Source organism: Alexandromys fortis, unplaced genomic scaffold (assembly GCF_014885135.2).
Source record: "Alexandromys fortis isolate MF-2015 unplaced genomic scaffold, M_Fortis_MF-2015_v1.1 scaffold_27, whole genome shotgun sequence".
Taxonomy (NCBI): domain Eukaryota; kingdom Metazoa; phylum Chordata; class Mammalia; order Rodentia; family Cricetidae; genus Alexandromys; species Alexandromys fortis.
Genome location: NW_026067952.1, coordinates 9,934,286 through 9,950,627, shown reverse-complemented (window position 1 = coordinate 9,950,627; position 16,342 = coordinate 9,934,286). Strand labels below are relative to the sequence as shown.

Below are 16,342 nucleotides of genomic sequence, written 5' to 3'. Positions count from 1 at the left end.
GTCATTTTCATCGAATTTTAGGAAGTCTTTAATTTATTTATTTCTTCCTTGACCCAGTGGTGATGCAGTTGTGCATTGTTCTATTCATGAGTTTGTGGGCTTTGTGCAATTAGTGTTGTTGTTGAATTCTAACTTTAAACCGTAGTGATCTGATAAGATACATGGAATTATTCCAATTTTTTTGTGTCTGTCGAGGTTTGCTTTGTTACCAAGTATGTGGTCAGTTTTTGAGAAGGTTCCATTAGGTGTAGATGGGCACGATAGAGTAGTTCTACACTAGCTCAGAATTGAGTAGAATAAAAGGTTATTTAGGGGTAGATTTACAGATCAGTCTTCTGTGTATGAGTGGAAAACAGGAACCAAATCCAGCAGGAGAGAGAGAGAGAGAGAGAGGCCTTCTGCATTTATAATACAAGAGACCACCTGAGCTGGTATCTTAAAGGCTATTGGCTGAAGAAGTTCCCACAGCAATGAGGTGCTGAGAAGGTATATTCTTTTGTGTTTGTATAAATATCTGTCAAGTCCATTTGAATCATAACATATGTTAGTTCTTTATTATTGCCTCTATTTTAGTTTGCATGTCTTGAACGATTTTTTTACCTCTTCGATTGCTTTTACTTGTGTGTGTTTTTGTTTTGTTTTGTGTTTTTGAGACAGGGTTTCGCCGTGTAGCACTGGAGTCTGTCCTGGAACTTGCCCTATAGATCAGGCTGGCCTTGTACTCAAAGGGATACACCTGCCTCTGCCTCTCAAGTGCTGGGATTAAAGGTATGTGCCACTGCTGACAAACCTTCTTGGTTTTTTTTAAAGAGATTTGTTGATTTCTTCCAATATTTTTTGTTTGTCTTTTTCTCCACTTCTTTAAGGGAATGTTTCATTTCCTGTTTAGGGGCCTCAATCATCTGCATAAAGTTATTCTTAAGGTCCTTTTCTTCTGCTTCATCTATGTTGGGATGTTCATTAGTTTCTGGTGGTGCCAGATTGTTCTTTATGTTGTTGAGTGGACTCCAATCAGTATAGGTGGAACCTGTGCTTTGGTGGGGGGAGTGGGAGAGTGGGGGGTGGGGAGTGGGTCCCTTACCTCCAATAGGTGTAGATAGGGACCAGGTTATGCAGCCCCCCTTCTCTTTGTTCACACAGTGTGTATACACATTCAACAACAAATTTAAGGCAGTAAAAAAGGTTACCAAGGCAATTTCTCAGGGCCATGGTGCATTCCTTAAAGGACACCTGCGAAACAAACTCGTCAGCTACTGATTAGTAGGCAGCTGCAAAAGGGAGTCTAGGCTGTAGCGTTATCTTAAGAAGGTTGCTATGAGGTGTTATAGAAGAGAAAGGCTAAACTACTGAGGGGTCTAAAGAAGAAATCAAGAAGTCGTGTACTATTCTACATTTCTTATGCGTATTAAGCTTTATAGACTGACAGTAGGTGACTAACAAGGCCTAAAGGTGTCCTGTTCCCCCACCCCCTGCAGCCCTAACAGGACAGCAGAGTGCCAAGGGAAACCCACAGGCGGCAGGTCGTAAAGCAATCAGCACTTTCCTCAAGGCTGGCATTGAAAGCGTCCCAAGTCTAAAAATAGATATATCCTGCAAGCTGCCTCAGAGAACAAGGAGAGAATTTACAGGCTGGAAGCTAGTGACTTTTTATTCAAGGGCCAGGCCATTTTTGGCAGTCCTGGCCTTCTGTGATGCCTTTCACATGGTAATTGGCATAAAGCTGTTTCCCTCCAGACCTGGTTAATTGGTTAATTGCTTTTCCCTGTTACTCACAAACATTTCAGGACTTAAACATAAACAGTTATCTGAGTCTAGGATTCTGTACTACAAACTGAGGTTAGAAGGTTTTGCAGAGCATCAATGCTTAGGGAGTCTCGCCAGTTCCACAGTTTGTGTGTTATCAATTGGTCCTGGCAAAAGAAGCTAGTGATTTAGGTTCATACATCTGCGCCTCCGTCCTTGAGTATTATCTGTGGAAAGTCTAACTTGCAATCCATGCACAGAGACACTCAGTCTGGCTAACTGTACTTGATGGCCTTGCCAGCTTGCTAATGATGGAAAATAGGCTTCTAAGCCTCTCACCTTTTCGTGGAACAAAGAAAGGCTAAGTTATAAAGGCGTATCTTATCCACCAGAAGTACGCAGCAGAGGGAAGGCGTCCTTCTGTTAATTTATAGGAACAACAGTGTCCAATAGATGAGGAATCAAGTCTTGGGTTCAGCTCCTTGTATGGAAAACAAGGCAAATCTTTCTCCCCACACACTTAAAAAAACAAAACAAAACTATATCCTTCCCTTCACCTGCAAAATCATCATTAGCTGTGTCTTTCTGGCTGTCCTCTAAGTTGTTCAGCTGCAGGTCTACACTTCCTGAGTCACTGTCAGAAGCACAAGGGATCACCACTTCTTCTGTGCCACTGGCCCTAGGAATCAAAGAGGGATTCAAATGTTAGTTTCTCAGAAGCGCTTCTGTCAGCATTCTGTTGAATGCCCGCCCATGGGCCCCCTTCTCAGAAAACCATCTACTGAGCAGCAATCTAGACTGAGCAGCCTCTCCCCACCCTAGCCAGCTACTTTTCTTTCACGGGATTTGCTCATATGCTGTACGTCTATTAGGCATCTTGTCCACAATGCATCCCGGCCCCCAGAATGATGACACGGACAGACGGATGAATGAAAAGAGACTGCAGTAGGACAAGCCCTCCACAACAGGCCCCAATCTCCCTTACCCTTGTTTCATTTGTCTTTTTTATTCTGTAGCCAATAATACATTCAGTACAGCATGCAGTTATTGATTTATTCTTGCTGGGGTAAGAACTTGGGCTTCATACATTCTAAGCTCTACCCTAGGGCTATATTACACCCTAATTAATTGATTAGTTTGTTAATTTATATATTTTTACAATGCTAGAAATTGAGCCAGAGCCTAGTATATTCTAGGTAGATACTCTACCAATGAGCTACACCCCATACTTCTAATTCAGTTATTTACAATAATCGATATTTAATTATTTCTCCTGCTAAAATAAGGCTCCCTGCAGACAGGCTGCTATGGATATAGTCCATCCGACTAGAACAGTGGCTTGCATATGGGAAGTATAGTCTTAGCGAATGACTACACAGAATGACATCTGACGGGAAAATTCCCACAGAGCTGCAGGATTTGACCCCATGGTATTTTAGTTTCTGATCTGCTTTTTTGAGAATGTTACCTCCTGTCTCCCGTCCCTTCTGCTTGAAGTCTTATCTGAGAGTTTTCCTAGGGGATCAAAGCCTATGAAAACTTAGCTTATGAAAAACACAGAAAACCATGGTATTCTTAACTGATAAGTTGCATTTGGCATTGTCCCTCTGGAGGGTTTAAAGACTTTGGAATGCGAAGTTGATTTGCTAAAGTATGTGAACTGCTAGCAATAAAAGGGCCTTTGCTCAGCAAAGGCGGTTCATTGGTGGAGAGGAATCCACCCTGGTGCTGGAAAAGGCTAAACTCATCCTTGAGATGCCTCTCCACTCCTTTTCATGGACCGGGGAACACCCACGCCCCACACACAACAAACATCTACCAAAGGATAAACAGTTAATTAATGAAAAAGAAAGTTGTCTGCAGGTGTGCTGGCTCATGCCTACTGTAATCCCAGGTCTCTGGAGGATGATACAGGAGGATTGCCATGAGTTCCAGGCTGGCTTGGGCTATGAAGTGAGACCCCTTCATCTCAAACAAAATAGAACAAAAAAAGACAAAACAAGGAAGTTGCTAAACAGTGGTATGTGATTCAGTTTTTATTAAAATAACGTTTTTGTAAAAGTGATGTGTATGTGCCCATATGCATGCCTATATACAATAAACATGTACAAATATTGTAAAATGGAGATGAACATGGACTTAAATATCTATAGAGTGGCATTTTTGAGAAAAATTTTCATTTTTAAGCTGTTTATATTCCTTAAAATTTTAATATTGGCATGAATCTTAATGTAGACCAAAGGATCCAGGCAGTGGTGGCGCACGCATTTAATCGCAGCACTAGGGAGGCAGAGGCAGGCGGATCTCTGTGAGTTCAAGGCCAGCCTGGTCTACAGTGAGTTCCAGGACAACCAGGGCTGTTACTCAGAGAAACTTTGACTCAAAACAACAAAAACAAGTTGCTGTTGACAAAGACATGAAGCAAATAAATAAATAAAATAAATAAATGAAAAGTAAAATAATAAAAAAATCCCATAAATTGCACTTGGAAGTATAATTTGGTACACTACTTTGGCAGCAAGTAAACATTATGCAGTGAAGTTGAAACTGTATACACACACAGACACATACTCTATGACTCACTATTTTACATTTAGGGATGCATTCTGGTAAAACTTACACATGTGTTCAGGAAAATACATACGAATCTTCATGGAAGTGGTCATTATGGAAAACAAACAAAACAAAAACCCTTGAGACAGTTGTTGGTTCATCACTAGAACAGAGAAACCGTGGCGTGATCATCCAGGGAAGGACTTACTATATAAGCAATGAAACGTGCGAGTCCAGCTATACATAACAACGAGCACCAAGCTCAAAGGGCCAAACAAGGTGGCTGACATCTGTAATCCCAACACTTGAGAACCTAAGACAGGACCTTGAGGCCAGCCTGGGTTATATAGAAAAACTCCATCTCTAAAAAGGAAAGAGGAGGAGGAGGAAGAGGAGGAGGAGGAGGAGGAGCAGGAGGAAAAGGAGGAGGAGGAGAGGAGGAGAAGAAGAAAAGTCATTTGAAAAAAAAGTCATACAAAACTAATATGCTTTTTAAATTTATATTTCTTTATTTTGTATATGTGGTGTATGTGTGGGTGACTGTGTGCTATGGTGTGTTTGTGTGTGTGTGTGGGGGGGATCCTGAGACAAATTGGGGGAGTTACTTCTCTCTCTCCAACATGTGGGTTGCAGGGATCAAACTCAAGTGATCAGCACTGGTGGTCAGTGTCTTTACGCACTGAGCCATTTTGCTGAACTTAAAATACTTCATGACAGTAAATCTCTGCTGCGGGAATTTGTCTGTGCTGTGGTCTGACGTTCAGTGAGGTGAGGCATCGGTTAGAGAGGCTGGGTTCACATTCAGCTGGCTGGAGTGGATCATGGAGTTCCCTGGTGGACCGGGACAAGAAAAAGAAAGGCCCCAGAGGATGAGGTGGAAAGGAAGGGGGTCCGGTCTTTTTGAGCTGGGAAGCGAAGGGTGGCAGTGTGCTTCCCAGTCGTTTGCGATTATCTCGGGTTTTTATCTTTAATATTTGTCCCCGAGTTTTATTTTATAATAAACGGTAATAGAAATCGCTTTAGCTATAGTAAACCACGCAAAGGCGGAGTGATTTCACCACACCAAATTGCAACTGCAGAGGCCCTTTCCCCAATCTTCCAGCTCCTTCTAGCCCGCTTTCCTGCGTACTTGGGTTTTCCGTTGCTGTCTTCCCGGGCACAAATCCACGGCTCCTCACAGTTAGTTCTTCATGTGTCCTCCGCTACCCTCGCAGGCAAATTCTGCTCAGAGGCACAAGGCACCAGGGCCAAGCTAGTCCGGCTGCCTTACACATTTGCTGGTAGCGTACTGAGCCTGAGCTGCTTTGGTGTCGCGCCTGCTCCACCTGCTGGTTGAACATCGTCACTACATCTGACTACCTTTGCATAACTCCATCCTTGGTGTCAGAGCCGGTAAGACACTTGGGAATTTTAAAACAGAGAACTAGGCTATTAAATGAATAAATAAATAATTTAATTAAATATAAGTATTTTTTAAAAAGATAAAGAAAAATAAGGGAGAGAGGGACAATATTAATATTAAATGAATAAATAAATAATTTAATTAAATATAAGTAAGTATTTTTTTAAAACGAGAGAGAAAAAGAAGGGAGGAAAGGACAATATTAAGATCTTTCCTGGGGCTGGAGAGATGGCTCAGAAGTTAAAAGCGTTGCCTGATCTTCCAAAGGTCCTGAGTTCAATTCCCAGCAACCACATGGTGGCTCACAACCATTTGTAATGAGGTCTGGTGCTCTCTTCTGGCCTGCAGACATACACACAGACAGAATATTGTATACATAATAAATAAATATTTTTTTAAAAAAAGATCTTTCCCATGTTAAAAATTGGACAAACCTCAATGTAGGGAATTAGGACCCTGTTTATTGTTACCATGGATGGGATGCAAAGAGAAAAGATAAATGAAGGGATAAACAACTTATCTGGGATAGTCATAATTATTATTAATTTGGCAATTCATATTTTATCCTCAAAAAATGGTTTGAAAACTGTACCAAGTATGAGAAATTGATTGATAAGAGAAAAAATGTAGAAAAATATACTAGTGATAAGCTGCAAGCCTTAGAAAGGGTTATTACTGGGGCTGGAGAGATGGCTCAGAGGTTGGGAGTACAGGCTGTTCTTCCAGAGGTCCTGAGTTTAATTCCCAGCAAAAACCTGGTGGCTCACAACCATCTGTAATGAAATCTGGTGTGGAAGCATACATGCAGACAGAAACACTGTATATATAATAAATAAATCTTTCAAAAAAATTAAAAGCCTCAGAATTTCATAAGAAACACCAATGTTGATAGCAAAGGTTTAAAGAAAGAATTTTCTTTCTTTGGCAAGAAGCCAAGGAAATCCTAAGAAATATCCTACTTGTTCTCTGAATAAGCAAACTCCATTTCCAACAGGAAGTACTCCTAAGGTACTCAAAGAAATGAAATTTGGCAAATGGATATGTTCCATTTTTCAGAGTTCGGAAAATTAAAGTATTTGCAACATACCATAGATACATATTTACAATTTCAATGGGCAACTGCTTTGAGTTCCAAAAGGCTGCCTGTAATTGTATTTATTAGACGTTATGGCCATCACAGGGATACCTGTACAAATTAAGACTCACAATGCTCCAGCATATGTCTCTAGAAAAATGAAACAGTTTTTTTCATATTAAAACATAAAGCATATTAGAGGTATACCATACAATCCCACAGAACAAGCAGTTACAGAAAAATCTAATCACACTTTAAAAGAAATGCTTAACAAACAGAAAGAGGTAATAAAGACCTCTTACAAACTTTAATTTTTTTAAATGTTAATGAAAACAGAACAACAGCTGCAGAGAGACATTGAATAATAGAAAAAAAAAACCACTGAATTAAATCACCCTGTTTACTTTAAAGATGTGCTGACCTCAAAATGGAAACCAGAGTATGTGTTACATTTGGGAAGAGGTTTTGCTTTTGTTTCCACAGGAGAAGGAAAGCTATGGATACCATCAAAATTGATAAATATTTGATCTGAACATGAGAGACATCTTGATTAGGAGAGGCAATACTTTATTCAACAATGTGGCAATTCAACTTGACAAAAAGGAAAACTCCCCAAAATTAAAGTTGGACAGGGTTTTGTTTTTTGTCTTTCCAGGAGAATAAAAGCTTCCACCTATGAAATCTAAAGACCTTTGGACAAATGAAGCATCTGAAGAAGAAGGGAGAATCACCTGGAAAAAAAAATCTCAAAAAAAGGAGTGAATTGTCCTTACAGTACAGCACACTTCCAAAAGGGTAAAATGTCACAAATCTTTCAGAGTGTTTGCTTTTGCTGTTCTCTACAGACATGTTAGGCAAATGGTCTTTATGTAGACCCAATCCAATGAAAAACTAAAGCTGGCTTTGAAATTGGAGTGTGGCTTTCTCTCTTTCTTTAAACCCAAGCTTGTTTGTTTAAAAAAAAAAAAAATCCAAAGTCTGTCTCATGTCAGAAGAGCTACCTGGTATGGGACAGAAGAAAACCAAAATCTAGGGACTATTATACTGACACTGATCTCATACCCCTTAGATTTATTTTGACCCTTTAAAACTTTTCATAAGGTTTAAATATTATCTCAAAATTTAAACTTTCTGTTTAAATAGCCAGGCAGTGGTAGCGCACGCCTTTAATCCCAGCACGCAGGAGGTAGAGACAAGCAGATCTCTGTGAGTTCGAGACCAGCCTGGTCTACAAGAGCTAGTTCCAGGCACCAAAGCTACAGAGAAACCTTGTCTTGAAAAAAAAAAACTAACTAACTAACTAAATAACTAAATAAATAAATAATAAACAACTTTCTGTTTGATATTAACAGTCATATAAAGTACTAACTAATTCTAACCTTAGGCTTCCTGTACCTGAGTTCAGGCTTGAGTCACCAAGGCTGGTCGAATTCCTCAACCAGCCACATCAAGTAACCTTGGCCTGGAAAGTAAGCGTAGGCCCTACAGGCACTGCCCAAGATCACTTTCTGGGATGATGAAAACATCTGTCAAATTGCCCAGCACAACATCTACTAGCTACCCTGGTTGAGTTAGTGAGCACTTGAAACATCGCTAGTACAACTGAGGAGTTGAATCTTAAATTTTCCTTAATTTGATGACGTTCAAAGTGAAATAACTGCGTGGGGCTAATGACTACTACATGGAGGAGTGGCACTTCCTAGACACAGAACCGACTCTCCTCTACGTGGCTGAATAACACTTGGGGCAATAGTAAAGATAAGAAGAATCCGCTACTGTGCCACTCTCGAGGTGCTCCGTGCTCACAATAGTTCAGGCAGCCTGGAGCCAGAGGTGATAGTAACACTGCACACCACTGCACACATCGCAGAGTAAGGACAAAGTAAATGAAATCAAGTATGTAGAATGCTCTTTCCCCTACCCTCCCATACCTCTCGTACCCACTAAATAAACTCCACACCCAAGCTCTCTCCATGTGGTGCATCTGTCTGTCTCTCACCGGCAGCGGCCTCTCCCAGCGGCAGTGGGACCTGCCAGGGTCACCCGGGCCGTGGTAAATCTTTCACCAACTGTACTGTAAATGCTCAGTATCTGGAGCTACATTCTAGTTTGGCCTTCCATTTTGAGTCTGTTACATTTGCAGATCAGGGCATCCCTCAATCCTCACCAGAGAAGTTTCTTGGCGTAGATGGCAATCAACACAGAAACCCACTACTGACCGACGTGCGGACTTGGGAAATCTCAGCCCTAAATGGGATGTCTATCTCTTACTCCTCACCTCAAGGCTCAGGGATGTGGAAGAGGAGCAGAAAGATGGTAAAAACCAGAAGTGGTGCTCCAGAGAGACAGCATTTCCCAAACACAACAGGGGAAGATGCAATACGGAGTATGCACGAGATCTGCAGAAGCTCAAGCTATCCAAAGCCCCAGGACAGAGAAGGGGAAGTGGGCAAAAGACCCCCTAGCCAAAAAGCTCTTCATAATTGATAGCTAAGGGAGAAGGAAAGTCAGATGTGTTTCCCAATGGAGTGACTCTGGGTATATCAACCACTCTCCAGGGCAGGACTCCATGCTTAGCTTGTTTTTGATTTTTTTTTTTTTCTAAAAGGGAGAGAACTAGAGCATGAAGTTGAGTGGGTAGGGAGCTGGGGGAAGGGAATGAAGATGATCAAAATGTAGTGTATGAAATTCTCAAGGAATAAAATCTTTTTTAAAACGCTCCCCCGGTGTTAGTGTATGGCTCACTAGCTTGAAAAATGGGTAAAAATCCACTCATAAGCCAGTTATTAACCATCTAAATAATCCTTCTACCATACTTTGCAAAAGGGCTCAAAATCACGTTTAGTCCTCGCCTCCCTTCTCACGGCTTTAAAATTGGCCGGGCTGCCGGGGAGACTCGTGATTGACAGCGCGTCCGGCCAGTCACTGGCACCGGCCAATCAGAGGCGGCCCCGTCTCAGGCCCAGCCCAAGTCCCCGTCCAATCGCGTCCGGGTGGTGGCCAGAGCCGGACGGTTGGGAGGCGGTCGGTTCCAAGTGCACCGCGGCGCGGGGGAGACTGCGGGTTCTCAAGCAGCAACCCTGCGAGCGGCTCGCACGCCACGACAGGACCCGCCACGCCGTGGCTGCTGCGAGCGGCCCTGCCCAGTGCGGCCGCCGAGACTGACCTTTGCCGGGAGCCCATCCCGGCAGCCGGCGTGTGCTGCGGGTCCTTGGCGTCCCCTCCGGCGCGCTCTTGGAGCCACTTTCCAGAGCGGAAGTCTGCCTGCTCGGGCTCTGGTGGGGCCTGCTCGGAGGAATGGCGCCGCCGGGTGAGGCGTTGCGCATGGCTCAACAGTGGGGCCCCGCGGCCGACACGCCTTGGGGAGCGGGGCGTCGCCCGCGGGAGGGTAGTACGGACCACACGGGCGCCGGCCAGGCGCGGTTCCCCTCCCCTACGGGGCAGGGGCATGGGCTCGGGCGCTTTCGGGGTCGTGGGTGTGACGGAGGGCTGCGAGCTGTGGTGAAGTGCCGGCGACCCGAAGGGTTGGTGCCGGGGGAGGGGGGGGTGTCCAACGCGTGGCTACGGGTCCCCGCGAGGTCCAGCGCGAACCGCGGCAGCGCGGACCCCGGGCCTGGCCTCCTTCATTCATTGGAGTGGTACCCGCGGCCTACAACCTGTCTGGGAGCCGCACTTGGCATCCTGAAAGCCTTTTCACCACGTCACTGCACTGTCTTGGGGCTCTAGGTTCTTTCTCTCTGACAGGGACAGGCGACTCACCTAGCCTAAAGCCTAGGCTATGAAGTGATACTAGAGGTGCAGACCTGTAACCAGCCACCTAGTCACTGTGAGGGCAGGTGCCAGGGACTTAACCTCTCTGCACCCCAGTTTCTCATCTGGTACCTGCTTCGTAAGAGCTGTGTGAGATGGTGTGCTGTGCTTGCTTTTAACAGTGCAGGGTAGGAGGGAATGGACGCAGTAGTGTGGATCTTAGTATCGTCTTTTTCAGAATCACCATTTGGGTGTATGTGGCTATCCCCCCTGGCTGAGGAGTAGTTGGAATCCCGGAACACAGCGAACAAAACTTGCCATTTCGCTCTTCGGTTTGGTAGTCAAGTGGTTAAAGTCAGAATTTGTATCGAAACTGTGTCCAGTTTGAGTCTCAGTTATGCGTCTTAGGGCAGGGTCTAGGGAGCTGGGGAGCTGGGTTCAGGCCCCAGCACTGAGAGAAAAACAAGTTCATGATACACAGAGGATCCTCCATATATTGCTGGATACTGCACATGATAGAGCGCTGAAGTTCAGCGTTGGGGCTGAGAGGGACTATACCTCTGCGCATACTGGCTTCTCGTTTTTTTTTAAAGCGCCTTCACATTTAGGTTAGCAAGCACACCAAGACTTAAATGAAACTCTGTTCCTAGAAGAGGAATTCTCTGTGAGTTATGTATCCTGTCAACATTCTCAAATAGAAGGAAAAAAGTAGGGGGCTGACAAGATGGGGGGGGGTCAAGGTTCTTGTCATTGAGCCCGGTTGGTAAGGGGTTGATAAGATGACCCGAGGAGCTGGAGCTTCAGAAGGAACTACGTGCAGAAGGAGAGAACTGACTCCCAAGTTTTCCTCTGACCTCCCCCCACCCCCAGTTTAATTTTTTTTAAGTGGAATGTGAACTCTGTAGTGTTGACTGGGTTGAGTCCAACCAAGACCGGCCACGTGTAAGCTACTGTAATCCTCCGTTTTCTTCCTTGGAAAGCAGTACCTTTAAAGGATTCTCATTCAAATTAAACTTGAGCTATAGGCAAAGCATTTACGGCCATTGATGTTAGTCTTGTAATTGCCTTTTAATGCTTTTAACTCTGGTGACAGGCAGTTCACTCTTTCATGTTTCATGACAGCCTATTCACAAGGTTCCCTCAATTTTTATTTTTAATGAAAGAAAGATGTCATTCCTACAATTTCTTCCTGTCCCCTGGGGGATCACAGATGGGACTGTGTTTTCTTTCCATTTATTTGTTAAATATTTACTCAGTGCATACCATACCTGGCAGTCTGTAAGACTTGGAAATACTGAAATAAACATGAGAAATAGTTTTTAGCCGCCTCCTGCTCTAGGGGCCTAGAGCTTACAGTTTAGCAGAGAAATCCGCCCTTATATTCTCATTCTTCTTATTATTTTGTCATGAGACAGGGTTTCTCCACTTAGTCCTGATTGTCCTGGAACTTGCTTTGTAAACCAGGCTGGCCTCAAACTCAGAGATCCACCTGTCTCTGTTCATCCTGGGTGCTGGGACTAAAGACATGCACCTTTGCTGAGTGGCTACACCAGCAAGCACAGTCATGGAAGCAGCAGCTGATACTGTACAGAGTGCTCTTTACAGGCCAGTCATTATTCTAGAACCTTTCTCCCTTAACTCCTAACAAGTCCCGGGGTGACACTTGTCATCTCTGTGCCTGAGAGCTGAGGCTGTGGCTGGTTCCCATGTAGCCCAGAGGCTAGGTTCTTCATTGTATTAGGGCAGAACTCATATCCTAACGATACTGAAGCTGAAACCTGAAAGGACACATTAGACAAAGCAGAAATTGAGGAGAACCTAAAAAGTGTGTTGGGTAGGAACGTGGCTCCTTAAGGAACAGGCTGGAAAGAGACAGCTGTTGGAGTGGCCGGGGAGGAGTTTGGTTGAGAAGGAAACACAATTTAAGGATTCAGGATCTGTTCTGTCCTGGAAAGTTTTACTTGTGAATGGTGTGGTCTTGTTCTTCAGATTCCTGAAGCTTGTAGGAAAGACTGTCTTGGTAGTCGAAGATGTAGGTCATCATTCCCACAGGGTTGGGCTCCCAGACCTTAGTGCATCATTGTTGGGACTGGGACCCAGGGTAATGTGGCATGTACTTAATAGCCGTTTCCCTCAAAGGTTCAAGCGCTGTCTTCCTGTTGGCCCTGACAATCATAGCCAGCACCCAGGCTCTGACACCTACCCACTACCTCACCAAGCATGATGTGGAGAGACTGAAAGCCTCATTGGCGCGCCCTTTCACAAATCTGGAATCTGCCTTCTACTCCATCGTGGGACTCAACAGCCTTGGGGCACAAGTGCCAGATGTCAAGGTAATGCTGCCTTTCTTCTGTTCAGTGTTTTAGGAGAGCCTAATCTTTCTTCCTTTCTTTTTTTAAATGAGTGCTCTATCTGCATATATGCCTGCTTGCCAGAAGAGGGCATCAGGTCCCATTATAGAAGGTTGTGAGCCATCATGCGGTTGCTGGGGATTGAATTCAGGTCCTCTGAAGAGCAGCCAGTGCCCTGAACCAGTGAACCATCTCTCCAGCCCCCCAGCTGTGTGTTTCTAAGGGAAAGGAGGAAAGTGAGTCAGAGCCTCTGGAATCTACCAGAACTCTATCTGTGAAACTGTTCAATACAGCTTGTATTTGGTTTGTGTGCTTCTTAGCCACTGAGCCATCTCCCCAGCCCCATAACATGTGCTTGTAAAGTGCTAGGTGCTAACAACTCCTAAAGGAGCTCAAGGTGGAGGACTCACCTGCATTATTCAGTGACGGTCATTGTGTCAGGCAATTTGGACATATTCTACTTTTTTTGAGCAGAATACAGTGCAGTGGAAGTGTTTTCTGGATTTAGGAACTATTGTTGTTTTACTTTTTACTCTTTGAAGGCCCACCACCCAGTTCCCAAATAAATACACAGAGACTTATTCTTACTTATGAATGCCCAGCCTTAGCTTGGCTTGCTTTTAGCCAGCTTTTCTTAAATTATCCCATCTACTTTTTGCCTCTGGGCTTTTACCTTTCTCTATCCTATATACCTTTCTTCCCTTCTTACTCCATGGCTGGTTCTGTGGCTAGGGACTGGCCCCTGGGGTCGTCCGTTCCTTCTCCTTTTCCCCTTCTTCCCTCTTCTTTTGAGCCTAGATTTCTCCTCCTATTTATTCTCTCTGCCTGACAGCTCCGCCTATCATCTTTCCTGCCAAGTTATTGGCTATTCAGCTCTTTATTAGACCAATCAGGTGTTTTAAGCAAGCAGAGTAACACAGCTTTACAGAGTTAACCAAAAGCCGCATAAAAGAATGCCACACGTCTTTGTATCATTAAACAAATGTTCCACAGACAAAACACTTGGAGCACATCTTGAACTAATATTCCACAACAAGGAACAGCTAAGGGGTGTGTGGCCATTACAAAATCATGGGCAGTTAGGCTAAGGCATTTTCCCTGAATATTTCTTGTTTTCTATGACTTCAAAAGAAATTACCATAGATTTAGGATTTGGAAACCACCCATTTATGTAGTAAAATGGCTCATTGAGTAAAAGGTACTTGCTGCCAGAACTGGTGACCTGAGCGAGCTCAGCTCTCAGAACTCACATGGTGGAAGGAGAAAACCAATTCCTACAGGTTGTTATGACAAAGATCAAGCTCAGTTTGTTAAGCGTGGCAACATGAAGCTTCTCTAGTTGAGCCATCTCACTGACCGTAGTACTACTATTCATTATAGTAAGCATCCTTGATTGTCAGGATGCTTTGATGTGCTTCTGCTTCTTCCTCGGGATTGTTGGTCCATGAGGGTGGAGAGAGCAGAAGCAGGGAGCAGAGTTTGGACAGCTGTGGATGTGACAGAGACAGCCCTCAGGAGATGAGTTAGGTGAATCTGCCCAGCTTTATTCCTGAGTATAGGGAATATATAGAATTGGGAAGCCTAGGGACAAACCCTAATTTGCATCAAGTGACACGCTCCTATCATAAAGCTTCATATGTGGCAGCAGGGTCCTATAGCATAGGGTCACGCTAGAGATAAATCAGGCATCCAGGCTTAGAGACAGCTTTCAGATAAGATCAGTCCTTTGGACCCAGGAACAATCTCCACATAAAGGCAGGTAGAGAGCAGGAAGTCCTGCTATAGGGAGGGAGTCTCCGTGTCATCTAACTTTGGAGAAAGCTGCCAGGCTGTGATAGACTGCAAACTCTGACCAGCAAGGCCTCCCAACACTTTGAGATATTTTGCTACATCACAAATACTGAAAGTATTATATGATAAGGTGTTGCCACACAAATGCTCATCATTTATGCTGTTGGCTTGCTTTTTGCTTTCTTTCAAGAGTCAGTGACAACTAGTGGAGGTTTTGTATTATAAAGTGTAACAAATGAAGTTGGACTAATGTCAGATTTTAGTCGGATTGGCATGCCAAGGGCAGAAACATTTGTGAATCATCAGATTTGTGTTTGAGGCTTGTAGAGGAGTGAGGCGCTCACAGTGCCTTCTGAGCTGTGGCGTGATTTGGAGCTCCACATGAATGTTGAATGTTGAGACCCTTGGGGTTTTACCAAAGGGCACAGAAGCTGAGGTGAGGATGTGTATGGAGTGGTAATGTCTGGAATGTGGAGAACAGCTACAGTTAGAGCCAAGTAGTCCCTAGAAGAGCGAGCTAAAGCCTCAGCCCTGGGCTGGAGAGAGCAGCACTCATGGAAGGTCCAGAGCGTGTTTTATTATTCCCCACTCCTGCTGCTGTTAAAGCTGTGCTGCCCACATCATGAAGCCCCTGAACATTCTTGCCCTTGATTTGTCCTTGTAAGCATCAAGGAAGACTAGTGCTGAATATATTTATGAATAATTTTAGCAGCCTCTTCCGGTAGGGATATAGCCAGGCTATCTGGATTTGAAGGCCATTTCTCCCAATTAGGAACAATCTCAATTGAGCTGCTTACTTACTTCTCTATGAACTTAAGACAGTAAAAATGTCCATGCAGGGGGTCCTTTAAATCCCCTAGAGGCACTGTGACTCTCATTCAAAGTGCTGGGGAAGAAGGTACTTAGCACTGTGGGGACCTGGTGCTGTCTTTTCATGGTTAAAGCACCAGAGGGCAGCAGAGCACTTCTTAGAGTCTGCTGTGTGTGGAAAGCGTTCCCTTCATGGAGTAACCAGTTTCCTTTTCAGACCCCAGTTTATACTCCGTGGAGTACTTGGTTTCTTCCACCCCCACCCCCAGCTCTTTTGTTTGTTCAGTTTGATTTTTGGTTTTCTGAGACAGGGTTTCTCTGTAGCTTTGGAGCCTGTCCTGGAACTTGCTGTAGACCTGGCTGGCCTCCAACTCACAGAGATCCTCCTGCCTCTGCCTCCTGTAAACTGGGATTAAAGGTGTGCACCACCACCACCCTGCCTTCCCTCTGGTTCTTTCATGCTGTACTCAAGTTGAAGCTCCTTTGTTTGAAGGATCTTAAGCTTTTTCCTAACATTTTTTTAAAACATTGTTTTTGTTTGTTTGTTTTTGTTCTGAGTGAGGTAGCCCTGCAGTGACACATGACACAATGTAGCCTAGCGGATTGGTTTCACAGCTCACCTACTCCTCCTATTTCATTTCCCAGAGGTTCCTTCTGTGGTTTTGTTGGTGTGGTTTTTGTTTTTGTTTTGTTTTGTTTTGTGTTTTTTTGTTTTTTGTTTTTGTTTTTTTTTTGAAACAAGGTTTCTCTGTGTAACAGCCCTGGCTATCCTGGAACTAGCTCTGTAGCCTAGTCTAGCCTTGAACTCACAAAGATCCTCCTGCCTCTGCCTCCCAAGAGCTGGGATTAAAGGCATGTGCCACCACT

General features: G+C 44.2%; 2 protein-coding genes across 4 annotated transcripts in view; one reads left to right on the top strand and one right to left on the bottom strand.

Moving 5' to 3' along the window:
• The window catches only part of Mroh8 (maestro heat like repeat family member 8), a 52,219-nt gene extending 46,583 nt beyond the window's left edge, over positions 1-5,636 (bottom strand). The window contains exons 1-2 of the mRNA XM_050150992.1: positions 5,503-5,636; positions 2,301-2,422 (exon numbers count right to left, since the gene is read on the bottom strand). Coding sequence (XP_050006949.1) covers positions 2,301-2,422; positions 5,503-5,636 — 256 coding nt within the window. The remainder of the gene's footprint in view (positions 1-2,300; positions 2,423-5,502) is intronic.
• A 4,285-nt stretch (positions 5,637-9,921) lies between these two features.
• Positions 9,922-16,342, top strand: part of Rpn2 (ribophorin II) — a 37,734-nt gene continuing 31,313 nt past the window's right edge. For 2 of the 3 annotated variants that reach the window (XM_050151159.1, XM_050151158.1), the window contains exons 1-2: positions 9,922-10,161; positions 12,663-12,856. In XM_050151159.1, coding sequence (XP_050007116.1) covers positions 10,071-10,161; positions 12,663-12,856 — 285 coding nt within the window. In that variant the 5' untranslated portion in view covers positions 9,922-10,070. The remainder of the gene's footprint in view (positions 10,162-12,662; positions 12,857-16,342) is intronic. The other variant, XM_050151160.1, reaches the window with a different exon arrangement.